At 37.5% G+C, this 15,417-nt stretch overlaps 2 protein-coding genes across 2 annotated transcripts in view; both read left to right on the top strand.

Annotated features, from left to right (window-relative positions):
* LOC120339716 (uncharacterized) overlaps window positions 1-4,320 on the top strand; it is a 51,573-nt gene extending 47,253 nt beyond the window's left edge. Inside the window, exon 7 of the transcript XR_013477926.1 lies at window positions 1,686-4,320. The gene's annotated coding sequence lies outside the window, so the exon portion shown is untranslated. The remainder of the gene's footprint in view (window positions 1-1,685) is intronic.
* Window positions 4,321-5,083: 763 nt separating this feature from the next.
* Window positions 5,084-6,485, top strand: LOC120339630 (LIX1-like protein). Its single transcript, XM_039407796.2, has one exon. It carries the CDS (start codon window positions 5,110-5,112, stop codon window positions 6,013-6,015), a length of 906 nt encoding a protein of 301 aa, XP_039263730.2. The 5' UTR covers window positions 5,084-5,109; the 3' UTR covers window positions 6,016-6,485.
* Window positions 6,486-15,417: the final 8,932 nt, after the last annotated feature.

Raw genomic sequence — 15,417 nt, 5'->3', positions numbered from 1 at the left:
CGACCCAGAATTCAAAATGTTCGCCTATTTTTCGTCTTCAATTATCATGTTAACTTCGACTATCAATGCTTGTAGGTTTGCTAACTATCTCCAACTAATTATGTAAAATAATCATAATTTGGTCTGCAATTAATAATGACCACTGAAATTGACTAATTGGACAAGAAAAGTATCTGTGAATTGTTTCGTTAGAGGTTGTTGTTGCTCTTTTTAGTATTCCCCTTGGTATTGCATTTTTGTTTTGGAAAAATCGTTTTACTCTTTAAGTATTGGACCAATTGATTTTTGGCTAAAGATTGTTGTTGGCGCTAGAACTAGACTAATTATTCGAAAAATGTTTTGGGGATTTCATTAAATTCGTTTTCAATTCGAAGTTTTGTGTGACGAAATCATCAAAATAATAAATGACGCACGATGTGGCAGTTCCGTGATCTAGTGGTCAGCGAAATCACTAGATTTTTGATAATGAAGACTACTGTGCAGTGTGCACCGATAGCATTTTAAGCTACAGTTGTGACTCGAATCAATTGGTATTTCGATTCACGTTGAGACTGGACGCATGAATCTTTATCTTCACACTTTCCCAGAATAAATCAAAACCATATCCTGTCACACCAGATGATGAAAATCTTTCTGTACTATAAACATATAAAAGACTCTAGTTCTATTACTGTGAGCAGTGCTAAACACGTCAATTGTCCAATAATGAATTGAATTCACTCATTTACCGGCAACTGCAGTTTGATTATGTAATTGTACCTGAATTGTTACTTATCGATTTTAATCGGTAAGTATGTTGATAGATATTTGTCTGTCTGTCTGTCTGTCTATTAGATGCACGCGATATCTCACGAGAGCGAGATTGGATCTGCTGCAGATTTTGCATGTGCATTCATCATATCTCGTACCAGAAGCCTATTAATTCTGGACGAATTATGTCGTATAATTAGCGAGTTATCAATTAATTAGTGATGGGACACAAGGTGTCACTATGGAGTAAGAGGGCTGTTTTGGGGGTATCCCTTAACTTATGATCGATAAGTCTTCGGTCTCTGACCGATATTCTCGTTTTATGGTTTATTCAAGATTTATTCAAATCATACAATTTAGATCTAAGGCCTGCCTAATTTTTAGTCATGTCAAGGTGAAGCCATGTAATATCTCAACAGCGAAACTTTTATTTTCCCAAATCATAAATGTTACATGACTGCTAAAACTTCAGTATATAATTTGCAATTTGTTTGTTACCAGCAAATGCTGCAACACAGTTATTCCGAATAATACAAAATATAAGAAGGGAATAAAACCCATTTATAGTATATATTTTAACGGAAGTAATGAAACTCGATAAAAGGTGGTTTTTGAACAAGCAACCTCAATGCAGCACAAAAAGCAAGCAAGTGTAAATATGGAAATATGTGGGGTCTACCTGCCATTCAATCGTAGAGCACAGTTACCAAATGATAGACGTATAAATAAATGATGCTTAGTGACATAGGAAAGGGACCTGACAATTATAAAGTAATTCAGAGTGATCATCAAACGCATTAATGAACGAATATCAACTTAAATACACACACACAATACCTTGCTATAATCAAACGTTGTTAAATAGTATTACACGTTTCCCATCAAAATTCAACGTAGTTATACATAGCTTACACTTTATTATTCCTATTGTTCAGAATTATCGTGCATCTGCTTTTACGTGTACAGCGTCTTAGAATTTAAGTCTCTGAGAAGAGGACTGAGCTCGGTGTTTGGTCGAAGACTGATGGATCTGTGTTTATTTCTGTGGTTTCGTATAGACTCGTCTTATCCGGTAGAACCTTAGCTTAGAACCATCACGATATTTTGATCTGGTCGAAGGGCCCGATCTTTGGTTAAAACTGTGCTTTGATCAGTGTGCTTTCTCATTCATCTGGCAACTTCACGTGTAATAAGTAATATCCAAGTATCTGGGAGCTTGACTTGATCGCACAAATATGCAGCAAATTGTCTACTCGAGTCTTTTTTTCTGATATCGACTTGGGGTGTGCAAAATAAAATAAAAAGCATAGGTCGTAAACCAGGCCTGCCCGACCTTTTTCGTCTCGCGAGCCAGTTCACATGACCAAATTCGTTGCGGGCCGCAAACGTTTCAAACTTTAAGACCAGCTAAGTCCTGATTTCGACATAATGTACATAAAATCAATGAATGTAATAATAATTTACTGGTTACTGAGTATGGCTGGCAAAATATTAGAATAGCAGTTTACTCTTCGAATATATGGTAACACGGGGCTTGGGCATGACACTCGCTGGCCGCCGAATCAAAAAATCAATCATTACACAACAAACTTGCGGCTTTCTGGCGACCACGCGAGAATCTACATACAGTTTTTACTCACAAACAAAGACTTCAAAATTGTGTGTTACATTTGCGTTATAGTGTTTTTATTCATTCATTTTCAGGGACTATGATACTGTCTCAATGTTTAAACGATCCTATTGAGCGCCGATGTCGCGAGAATATTAAGTTTTAGTGGGTCGTTTCATAAATTTGAAACATCAACACAACTTACCTATTTAATGAAGTAACATTGCAAAAATTTTTGGATGAATAAATAAACTAATTTTAATATGTAGCAATGCCATTGAGCCAATTTTATCATGGACGGATACACAGTGACGACATTTCCGAAATCGTATTTAACGCAAAAATAACAAAAATACAAACACAAAAGAACAACGAGTCCCGGAGCCATTACCAAAGATATTGTTGACTTTTTATTTTGAGTTAGTAATAATACCGATCAAATCTGACGAAAGAAAGCAATCAGAATGAAATTAATTTGCAAATGTAGGCGTCAAATTCATTCCTATATTTGCGCTCGGCGTTCGTCCCCAATGATCGCACAATAGCCTATCTTTCGAGTTCGTCGAACAGAACGCACAGTTCTGCTAAAATAAAATAAAAACTAGCGTCGATGTCCACCAATGCGCAAGACTTGACACATAGGCGACGTAATAATAAAAACCGGCATTTGGATGTAGACAGATGGCAGCAATAATCACACCAAAAACACGAAGCATACTTAAGCCTATATATATAACATAGTAAACATTTTAAAAGTCTGCTTACAAACTTTATGAGACGGGCCGCAAAAATATCGAGTATGGGATTAGTTAGCCAGTTATTTGTTTTCAGATACATGGACTTGATGGTGGAAGAAGCCGCAACCAACCAGCGGTTATGTGAACCACCTTATGGCAGCAAGGAATCCAGCTATCCTTCCGCATATAATTATACCCGCATGTAAGAAATTTATGATATCTTTTGGCAAGGAATCCAATGCGACTACTTAAGTTAGTTTTGTTATATCATGGAATACTGCCCGTGATAAAAACCCATATTCTGACTGTGATTTGAAAAAAATATTGCTGATGCTATCGCAGTCTTGGATCCCAGCAACACGAAGCGAGTAATAGCCCAGTCGCCAGTTTCGTGTCGCACTACACCGAGGCACATCTCCCAAATTAGTACCAACGTAACATTTACCATGCCAAATATTTTTCAATGAACTCTGATAATAATAATTTTAAAATTTATGAGGCTCCCACATATTATCTGACTTGCTGCATGCCGCTCTTATGGTAAAAAAACCTCGCCCACCCCTGTCGTAGGCCGAAATGTTTGAGAAGAGTTTGTTTTGAACGAGGGTAAATAATTTTTGTCTCCGCACACCACAGATGACGTCCGGGCAATGTTTACACTTTTTCTTTTGCTGCTCTGACGTAGTAGGTGATGTTTTTCCGTGCGCTGTGAACTGCATTCCGTTATTCGCTTTGTTTGGATATTTCGGTTTTCAGGTTTTGGTAGAAATGAACAAGGGGATATTTTTTCAAAGTAAAATATTCCAGTGTAGGCTATATAGGGTTGATAACTGCTCCTTCGTGGAGGGCAGGCAACTTCAGAACTCGTGAACGTCCGTGGGTAAGGCTGTAAGGTACGGTCCCGGTACCGGTACGGTACCTATGGTCGTCAGGTAGGTACCGTATGCAGGTATGGGCATGGCAGTATGGTGTTCTACCGTCAGATCGTTGGCGTTGACCATCAATTTCCACAGAGTACCGGTAAAGTCGATTCAGGAACTAGACTACCGTACTAGGCCTAGGATACGGTCCTTACGTACTGGTATTCTGGTAATGTATTCTATGCTGCAAAATAATTTTGTGAAATTCAAACTACCAGAATCAATCAAAACTACAGAACTAACGTTAGCTCTTGCTGTCAGCCTGTCTTGAAGCAGCGAAAACAGGGAGAGTAGCCTACTGCTGTACTGTCAGTGTCAGACTGTTGTTGACTTTTTGCCTCACGCTCATTCTGCCTTCCAATACTGCAATACCGGTACCGTACGTACGGCACTGCAGTACAGCAGTATGTCGGTGTCAGTTGTGATTTTGGTTGGTACCGTACCTGTACAGGTATTTTTTTTCTTAGATTTATTCAGCGCAAAACCAACAACCTTAACTACCAGTAGGCCTATGTCCAAATGCATGAAATGTCTTATAAATTGACATGTATTTGTAAGTCATAATTTAGGCCATCCTGTCAGCCTGTGGTTGGAAAAATCCATTTGGTAAAGATGAATTTCTATGAGCTACCGGTACCCAACCTGCCGGAACATCTGAATGGGAAAAATAGAACTAATGTCCCAATAAAGCTTCCAAATTTGTGCCGATGGAGAAAAAATTTCCTTTTTAAAAAATAATTATTTCATTTCTAAGTTTTATTATTAATGAGATAACTCTTACAAGGAGGCGGATAACTCGCCTATTTTCATATTTCAGTATTTACAGGTATAAAAGTGTGATTGTCATTTATTTAGCAAGTCAAACAACAACATCATCATTTGTGATTATCCATATCTCTTGCAAATTGTAAGATGACTGGTTGATGTTGGTTGTGGAATTATTAGCCAATAATACCATTCTTGATCTATTATTAGATGTGTTTTATGAATGAGCTGTAATGCAAATTAAGCCTATTTATAATAACATTTCATATTCGAAATGTCAAATTTAATATTTCGACCCTCAATGTTGTTTCTTGTTTTCTCAGATAACATGTCTTTAGATAACAGGCGACCACAGACTCCTGCTAGTGTGGTTTTAGCAGAGACGGTCAATGCAGTATTAAAAAGCTTTGCTAAACATTCTGCCAATGGCACTGTGGTGGCATCAGAAGCATTACAAGAGTTCTGGGACATGAAATGGTCTAAAAATATGAGTAAAAGCACAAGTGCTCAGATATCATATGAGATGGAGACCGAGATTATGAATGGAACAAATCGATTTGTGTGCTATGTAACTTTGCCTGGTGGAAGTTGCTATGGATCATCAACAATTTCTCAAAATGAAAAATCTGCTAGACAAAAAGCTGCCAAAGTTGCGTTAATGAATTCAGTCTTTAATGAGCATCCTTCTCGACAAATAAACTCTGATTTGATTGAAAAGATTCTCACAAGTGTAGCATCAGGAAAATCTGAATCTGGCAAAAAGTTTCAATCATGTTTAGATGCTTTTAAATCCATGCTTCTCACCAGTAATGGTAAAAGTCTCCTGATGTTTCAGGAAATGATGATTATATTTCAACTTCTTCATTGGAATGGAAACTTGAAAGAGATGAAGAGAAGGCAGTGCAGCAGGGAAGAGGTAATAGCTCGTTATGCAGGCTCCAGCATGGATGATCGATTGCGTGATGGTATGGTGCGTGATTGGAAATCGAGGGAGTTGAAATTGCCTGGTGTTGTAAAAGCTGAGCTCAGTGCTGCAGAAGAGTCTATTCGTCATTGCCGAGAAGTTGGTGTTGATCTAAGATTTCACAGGGAGAAGCGGGACATCCTACGTAAAGTGGTTGCTGATGTAACCATATCAAATACTTTATTATGTCCAACCAAAGGTAAAACGACATCGTCTTCTTCTGCCATCGATGAAGTGTTTGAAGATAATGATACTAATATCACTATCTAATCATGTTGAAGACTTGGGTGAAAATGGCCTTTTCTTGATTTTATAGTTTCACCATTTTATGTCTTGTATTTGTACTGCTTTTATGCTTGCAACACTGTTTCAACACTAATGTATTTTCTAGGGCTGTGGAGGCAGAGAAATTAGGCTCCAAACTAAAAATTTTGCCACTTTTGAATTTTGACATTATGACTCTGACTTTGAAAGTATTAATTTCCAACTTCCTTATGTGCCAGACGGAATATGTTTGCAATAGGAAGCTACATGTGTGTTATGAAGCATCACCATTATGTGATTGCCATCTGGTGTTTTTTTCTAACATTCCTTATTAGCATAGTGCCAAGATGTAACCTGCATTGTTTAAATACCTAAATTTTTTTGGCATTGAATTTGCCATTTGTGTACCGCAACCTATAGTTTATTTTTAGTTTGCTTTTTATTGACATACTGCAACAAAAATATGACTTGAATAACATGGAGTGGAATTTCTTGATAGCCGAGTTTAGTTCATTCATATTCAGGTTGAGCTAAATCGAATAATTCAATATTCTCAACATATTCGGAAAAGTGTTTGCTAATATGGAATATATGTTAAATTGGGTCATGTTCCATAGTGAACACATGGAATGCCAGATGTATGTTTGATGCATTTGAATTTAGAAATTAATTGATAACAATTATTTGGCAGGTTCAGGAATTTAAATATGGTTGATTTGAATAGTTACTCCCAGGGCTGGAGAGCCGGTTCAAAATCATGATGGCTCCAGCTGCTTTCTGAGTTGTGGCGTTTAGGCTGTAACACCTTCAAGTCGATTTTATGATATTCCTTTTTTGTTTTTGTACTGTAACTTGTAAATCCACTGAGAGTTATTATTTATATACCGTATTTCCCAGCGAATAAGTCTACCCAGCAAATAAAAAGATGCCCGTTTTTAAGCCTACACAAAAGTTTTTTTGCATATAGCCCTCCAATAAGACGGACAGGAAAATCGGCTTCTCCGCGTTTGCACGTTCGTTAAAATAGCTCAAAATGACGCACTACCCAAACATGACAACTGTCTTCCTATTTCAATTTAATTGTGTCCAACATAACTCGCGATTGCACCCACCTCCGTCCAAATAAAAGCATCAATCATTGGCGACCAGTGAATACGCAATCCAAATTTTTCGCGCCCGAAGTATGTGCACCAAGATAGCGCACAACCTGAACCCTAACCTGGTACACATACTATGTTCAGGTTGTGCGCCATCTTGGTGCACATACTCTCGAAGGTCCAAATTTTTTTATTCGAAAAGCTAAATCTAAAAAAAACAATCTAGGTGTATAATAATGTAAGATAAACTGCTCGATAATATTTGTTTTTATTAACTTTGATACATCATTTTGCCATCACTACAAAATACCACAGCAATCCGTGGACATGAAAATGTGGTAAATTGTCCGATTGTAACTTGTTTTGAATCGTATGTAGTCAAATCTGAGCTGTTCCTGCTCTGCTACACTTACTCTTGTTCCTCTACTGTCTACTGCAATGCTGCCACTCATTATTTTGGGGATATCACTATAAGGAAATCCTGTCTGCGATAAAATCCAACGCAATAAAATTTAATTCAATATACTTCACCTTATATATCATTATAATTCTGGAAAAAGTCCATCAGGTCTCCTCGGTAGTTGTAGAACACGAAACTTTGCAATTTGCAATGTCCAAAAAAGCGTCTTAATCTGTCGCGGGCCATCCTAAAACAAAACTGATGGTGTTTTCCTTTTATTTTTAGTATTTTGTAATGCCGCTTTTAACCAAAATCGAATGATTTTTTTTTATTCGAATCGAATATTTTTGCCGAACCGAACCGAATAATCGAATATTATTGCGCGAACCTAAATCTGTCTCTATTATACAATAAACGCCTGCCCTTCGATATTGTGGTAACGTATGTGCAATTACATCTTAATACTGCTGGTATTTTGCAATACAATGTTTTCAGATTTATGAAAGGAGAGCACACGCTTGTGTAAACTGGTCAAAAAAATAGGAGGACTCCAAAATTTGGGACTCGAAAACTGTTGAGTGTTAGGTGTGAAAATTGCACAATTCAAAAATTGCAATCTCAATTCTAATGGATTCCGTTTTAATAGGACATGTAAAGCCTGTAGATGCTATTCTAATCCTATTCACTAGTCTCATGTTTTTTGTGTAATTTTCAGCAAAATAATAACAACCATTAATATAGATAAAACTGTTGCTCAAATTCAAAATTGCATCTAACAAATTCGAAGCTAGTTTGATGACAATATTATTTGATAACTATAATATTGTTAGTGCACGACAGCCACCAAAATTCAAGAGTGCAATTATTTGTCTTGGTATATAGATGGATAATACAGTATTGTCATCATAAGGATCCCAAAACACCTGTTTCAGCTTTAAGTTGCATGTACCATGTTTTTATGATAACTAACTCAACAGCTTTAAATTGATTCTATCTATAGAACTATTGTTTCTAAATTGCCCTTTTCTCCTTGTTCTCTCTCAAAACTCATTACCGATTATAACTTTTAAGTTATGATGACCATGCATGAAATGGCTAATCACGTGCCACCGGGCGGGCATTAGGAATGACACGTTTATCACAAAATAAAGGCGAGAGAAATATCGGGAAACCAATTAACCCGGGAGCGAGAGTGGTTCAAACTCGAAGCGCCGCCGCTTGTCCGATGAAAAACGTCCTGCAAAGGTGGTTCCCGCTTTATTTACCTAATTTTACCAATTCGAAAATTAGCCGAAAAACGATTCGAATAATTTGCGATTCGATTTCGAATATTTGGTTCGCTTGGACAGCCCTAATCGCACAGCATCCTACCTAATACGCAAAGCGCAACGAGCGTCCACCTCGTGGCAAGGAAAATTCTGATTATCTCTTACATAAAGTAATTAATTACCTGAGTAATTTTCAATCTTGACTAACAAATGAACGGCTTATGAAGAGGAGACAAAATACATGAGCTTCGTCGCCTCGGATAACAACTACCTATTCTCAACAAAAAGTTTAACGGGAGTGCATTGGAAGAGTTAGCCAAATTCGTTTGGTCAGTGTTTATGCAGGCACAGCGGCGTGGCGCATTGTGCTTGGCGTTATTGTATATGATGTAGATGTAAACTACTCTTGTCACCGAACCTCAAGTTCGAATCCCGGGGGAATTGCTGGACTACGCTGCTGTAGGTTGGTTCACGTAACCGCTGGTCGCAGTGGCGTAGCAAGACTCTCGTGGGCCCCCCCGCAAAAATATTTCGTGGAAATGACCCTAAAAACTCTCGGACATAAGCTAAAACAACGCTTTTTTTTATTTTGTCAAAAAGCATAACATGTCGCTATTAAAAGTATTGGTATATTAAATATTGGTAACCTAAAGTTTGCCGTTTATCTTGGTCACTTTAATTTTTTTCATACGTGCTTCCTCTTCTGCTCTTTTTCTGCGTTTCTGCGCACCACTGAGAGGTTTTGCTTTCGACATCATTCTGACAGCCCTCGTAATTGGCCGGTGCGATCAAACCACAAGACGCCGAAAATCGACGACTCCCTGGCATTGTTACGTAACAAAACGATTCGAGCAGAACTAACATCAACGTTAAGATGTGCATTACTGGTTTTGCAATGCAGCTTTTGGTTTTGCGGCTTAAATTTCTAAATTTAATCGCTTGGGCCCCTTTGCGCTGTGCGCCCTCCCGCGACCGCGGGGGTGGATGCTACGCCACTGGCTGGTCGGTTATGGCTTCCTCCACCATCAAGTCCATGCATCTGAATAAAAAATATAACTGGCACACTAATCTCAAACCCGATGGACAGGTAACCAGACGAGATGCCGTTGTACGCAATATGATTGAACCGTCTAATCACCTTGCTCCTCCCCGGGATGTGTAAATCCTATCCTAAAAGAGACATTTATGAAGTCTATTAAATTTCATGCGTTAAGGGAATTCTACGTCTCAAACATTTTAATGCGGAAGGGTTTATAAAAGTTGATGAAGAACTTGCAGAGATGAAATACGGGTATTCATGAGGTACAATTTATTATTTAAAACGTTATTATATACGAGATGCGGATTGTTTTTATGTTAATCACTATTTTATAAAGTCTTTTTTGACACAATTTTAAAATAATATTACCCTATCTAATACGCTTTGTTATGGGCACCATTAGTTGCACGACGCACATCTGAAAGGTACTCAATTTCTGCCATGTTCGTTGTAGCATGGCCTCATCAATGGTTGCAGATTACAGTTATTAATGCCTCGTTAAAAAGAATGACCCAGTGATTCGATTGCACATGATTCCACACCAAACAACATTCGTTTTTGGACTTTTTTGGACTATCTCGCTGAAGTTCTCTACTCGCATGGTGGTTTTCCAACACCCAAATTATTACTTGTGTATGTTGAACTTTCCTGAGACATAAAAAGTTGTCGCATTACTGAAACAGACTCGCTTGGGGAATACTACATCCTCAGAAGTTTGTTGCAGCGTGTTCACTGCAAATTCTTTTCGTCTTGGCATGTCGTTTGGGTTAAGTGCGTGCCACATTTGCACTTTGTAAGGATACAATCTTAAAATCGTGTGCACTGTTCATTGTTCGTGGTAGTTTCATAGCAGAACGTTGAAAGGCTTGCCTTACACGATCAATGTTTTCTTCAGATGTTCTTGGTCGCCTCTTTGTATCGAACACTGTCGCTGTCTCATAAATTTCTCGTTCCACATACGAATTGAAGGACGTGATGGTGATCTCTTTCATACGTACGTCTGCAGTTTCGCTGGGTCTGAATGATTATGTCTCAATGAACCAGGATACACAGTGCGCATTTTCTTGAGGAGTCATTTATGGGGTTCGGTTCATTTAATTCAATCATTACACAAGAGCCATTTTAATTAGAAAAGTTTATCTGAAACAATAATTTTTAGTGGCAACAAAAACTTTATGTAATACCGATTAACATAAAACAACCCTCGTTGCGATATCTCATCATTTCACTTTGTAATAATTTTTTTTAAATTTGAAAGAGACTTTATAGACACCCAATATAACCGCGACGAATAAACTATACATCATCGTTGACACAACGGTGACCGTACATTTGAACCCACGTACATTTGAACCCATGTGTATATCCACGGGTTCAATCTATATGCGGGTGCTAAAACCCATGGGTTAGGGTTAGTGTGGGTTCAACTATCCGAAAAACAAAAAAAAATTCCTTAGGTGCAATAGCATACAGGTGCAATTGCCATGGGTTCAAATGTACGTGGGTTCAAATGTAATGGAACCTGACACAACACCTTTCTATTGATCGTGAAACAATTTCCGATAAAGTGCATTCACGCAATGATCTTTTTTCACTCTTCCCGGCATAATGTTTCTGAATTATATAAACTAGACTAGAACATGCAAACAGTAAACCAATTTGTTGACAAGAGACAAGTTGACAATGATCGCACATGGTAAAAATAAATGCCATACAGCAGTGCTGAACAAAGTATCCTACTCTTTGCACAAGGCTCTCCATTATTCCTATTTCTTTTGTTATATTTATTGTATAATAGTCCCACTTGAAGTGAACAAATGTTTCCTGCCTGTGGTAACCATACATTTCTCATCTTTTTTTTTATATAGGCTATATATATGGAAATATTTCGTGTCACAGTCAGTATGTTTGTCATTGGTGAATTGATATCCCTAGCAAATCTTTGCGTCAAATCTATTTTGTAAGAATTGCAAAAACTATCAATTGGCGATGTTATCTTTCCGAGTCGAATTTATATTTCTCTTTGATTTTCAATCGTTTATATCGATTCCATGTGGTTGTCGGGTTTTTGAGTTTAATAGTATAGAAAAATTCTTTATCCTTTCCGTATATATCACACACGGTTCGTCAATCCCTGGAATTTCAGTCCGCTATGGGAACGATTCCTAAAAGATTTTAGTAATAACACAAGTGTAGGTGCCGAAAATACCAAATGTCTGAGTCCATTTCATTTACCGGTTTCATTTTGAAACTTGTGTCCATATATTTAAGCATAATCTCTTGTTATTGTTGGTATTTTTCTTGTTTTTGTTGCCGTGCGGAAAATAGCTAGAGGGTTATTACTCTTTATTTATTTTGAAACTTTCTAATTCGTTTTTCACTCTCACTTTCACGAAGTTTTGTCTGATGACTTCTTGAAAATTAATACAAATGATCTGTAGCGATTCTTCGACTTCCCTCGTTCTCTTCTCTTGCTACCCAAACGCCGGAAGCTTTTTAAAAAGTGTAAGGTGAACTAGTGGAAAGTGGGGAGGGTTGGGACACTTTTTTTCTTTTGCATATTTTGAGCCCTATATTCTGCACATTCATTTCATTTTGCGGGGCGAATAAAGAGAGGGGCCACATTCGGACAGGCCCTGCGGCACATTAAAAAAAACGATGGTGTGATTTTTAAAATGAAACCAGCATTTATATATTAACAAGTAAAATTACTAATCCCGGCCAAAGGCAAATAATTTACTTTTTCTAATCTGTATCTGAAAAATATTTTCGAATCTAGAATATATATATTCCATATTGTGCCATGGGCCAAAAAGTACCCTGATATTACACAAAACATAGCGTATTTCTAGGCTTCTAAGCAGCTAGTGGACCAAATACTGTCGAATAGTGCCCGGTGGATCATGTCCCACTGAACCCCGGTCCATTGTTCCCCATTGGACACAAATATTTTTAGACTGTCCCACGTCGAGATTAGGAAGGCACGCCAACGGCATAAATATTTTACAGTGGACTAAAGTTGAAAAATACCAGACGGTGGTTTGTCATGTTGGAAAGGCTAAAGTAGAAAAACGAAAAAACTTAAATGGTAAAATTTTAGTTTCAACCCCCCCCCCCCCAAAACCAATTCCATCCCATAACTTGCGTCGCTTCACACGTCCGTTCTCCGTTTGCGGGGACGTTGTAACACACCGAACGGCGGATTCAAACATCGAACCGCAGACCTGATTCCGGTTATAGTATGATTGCGAGAGCTAATTTTTCCACTGTGCCCCATGTCCCACGGGGCCCCACCTTCCCCCACTGCTTCGCTTTGGTCTTTGTGTTCATATATTATATTTGAAAATCGTTCTCAACTTATTATCAAATGTACTTGGGTGATTAGCGTTGGAACGAAGGTGGAATACGGATTTTAATGGTATTTAACGTATTATAGGTTTTAATGTTTTTGACCCCCTTTGTATTATTAGAATGTTTAATTCAATGAAAATAAGGCATTTTGGCCTATTGATGATGAATTATAAACAAACGTTCATGTATAGTGTCTCTGTGTACCGATCGATCAATGCCTTCGGTCTTCGTAAAAGAGTTGAGAGTTCCCTCTGTTACATTACTGAGTTGGATTTCAACTCTATATTTTAATATATCTGTATTGGGACCCTTTCAATTAGCCTATACAACTCTGCAATGCGGACATTTGCCATTACAATCTATTGTGTGTTTATTGACTTCTGAAGAAGTTCAGTTGGAGGTTGCTCCGCTCAACGCCGCTTTTTTCTTTTGCATTTTTTGAGCTAGATAATTTGCACTAGCATTTGACATTGTGGGACTAATGCATAGAGGGGTAACTGTAGTTTTTATTCAGCAACTAAGAAATTCCTTAGTGCAACACACACTACTACCAAAAAGGTTTGAAAAACGTTAGTCAAATGTCCCACTGTTGGACACACCCTGTGGTACAATGGCGAAGTAAATTCAACGAAGTATGCCTTGAAAATTCGCGAAGAATCAGCATCATCATCAAAGAACTGTGGAAAGCAAATTTGGAAATTTAATATTTTTGAAATCAATGTTCAACCAATGTATTTCAGATCTTTTTTCAAAAAATTTCCTAAACAAATTTTTTGCATTGGCAACATAAAACCACTTTGGAGACATTCGTATCTGAAAATACCGCCTTGTAGACTTACCCGTTGAATATTTAAGATGAAATAAATAAATGAAATAGATTCATTGTTTTACTTTTGGATTATGCCTAATTTCAACCAGTTAAAAATGAATTCTGAATCTTTCATTTTCAACGATGACGACAGTTCTTTGTTAGAAAAGCCATATACATCAAATGCGGGTTTTGAGTGCTGTTCAAAATGAACAAATAACGATGGTGTGATTTTTTTCAAGCACTTAATTGTTCACTGCCTCCACTAAAACAAAACCAATATTCTTATAATAACAAGTAGAATTTATAATTCCGGCTAAATGCAAAATATTTACTTTCTCGAATCTGAATTACTCCGACAAATATTTTTGAATCTAGAATATATATATTCCATATTGGGCTATGGGCCAAAAGCTCTTTAATGTTACACAAAACACGCATCTATAGGCCTCTAAGCACTTAATGGATCAAACACTGTCAAATTGTGCCTATAGTGGAGCATGTCCCACTCTCTCGCCATGGTCCATTGTTCCCCATAGGAAAAAATATTTTCAGACCGTCCCACGTTGAGATTAGGAAGGCACATCCACTCGCCAACGTTATGATTATTTTATAGTGGACTGAAGCTAAAAATACCAGACAGTGATTTGTCCTCTTGGAAGGCCTAAGGTAGAAAAAATAAAAAGACAGAGATGGCAAAATTTTAGTTTGTACCTCTTAAAATCAATTTTATCTCATTGCTTGCGTCGCTCTGCACGCTTGCTGTCCGGTAACCGCGGACCTGATTCCAGATATATATAGTATGGGCGTGAAAGCTTATTTTCCACTGTGGCCACCTTTCCCCTACTGTGGTAAGGACACGCGGAGTAGATTTATGACGTCATCATTATACGCAACTGCAAAAATGCTTATTATGACATTATCATATATTCCATGGGCCTCACAAACGACATAGCTAGTTGCCTTTCGTCCTTTAAATTCCGCCCTGGCTCATACATACATGGTAAAATAGCTAAATGTGGAAACTATATATATATATATATTAAAGTTGATGATAAGACGGATTAATCGTATGATGAACCACAGGCTATCGGATTAGTTACCCAGTCATTTTTTCAAATGCTCGTATTTTTCCATGACGGGAAAATTTACTGTGGTATTTGATCAATAGTTTTTCCATAAGAACTATCAATTATTCAACATGTAATGAAAACAATTAAATTCACTTGGGTGTTGAATTAATTAATTTGGAGCTGAATATATCAGTAATTTCGGTTCTATTTTTATCGGACGAAAATGATTGATATCCGTAAATCTCCAAGATGGGATAGGATTTACATATTTGTCCTGGGGGAGAGGAAAGCCGATAAAACGGCTTAATCATATGGCAAACCGCGGCCTCTCGTCCGGTTACCAGTTCATGATGTCGGGTATGGGATTAATTA

The sequence above is a fragment of the Styela clava genome, chromosome 9, assembly GCF_964204865.1.
Source record: "Styela clava chromosome 9, kaStyClav1.hap1.2, whole genome shotgun sequence".
NCBI lineage: Eukaryota > Metazoa > Chordata > Ascidiacea > Stolidobranchia > Styelidae > Styela > Styela clava.
The sequence above is the reverse complement of the archived record's forward strand: the minus strand, read 5'-3'. Positions and strand labels throughout refer to the sequence as shown.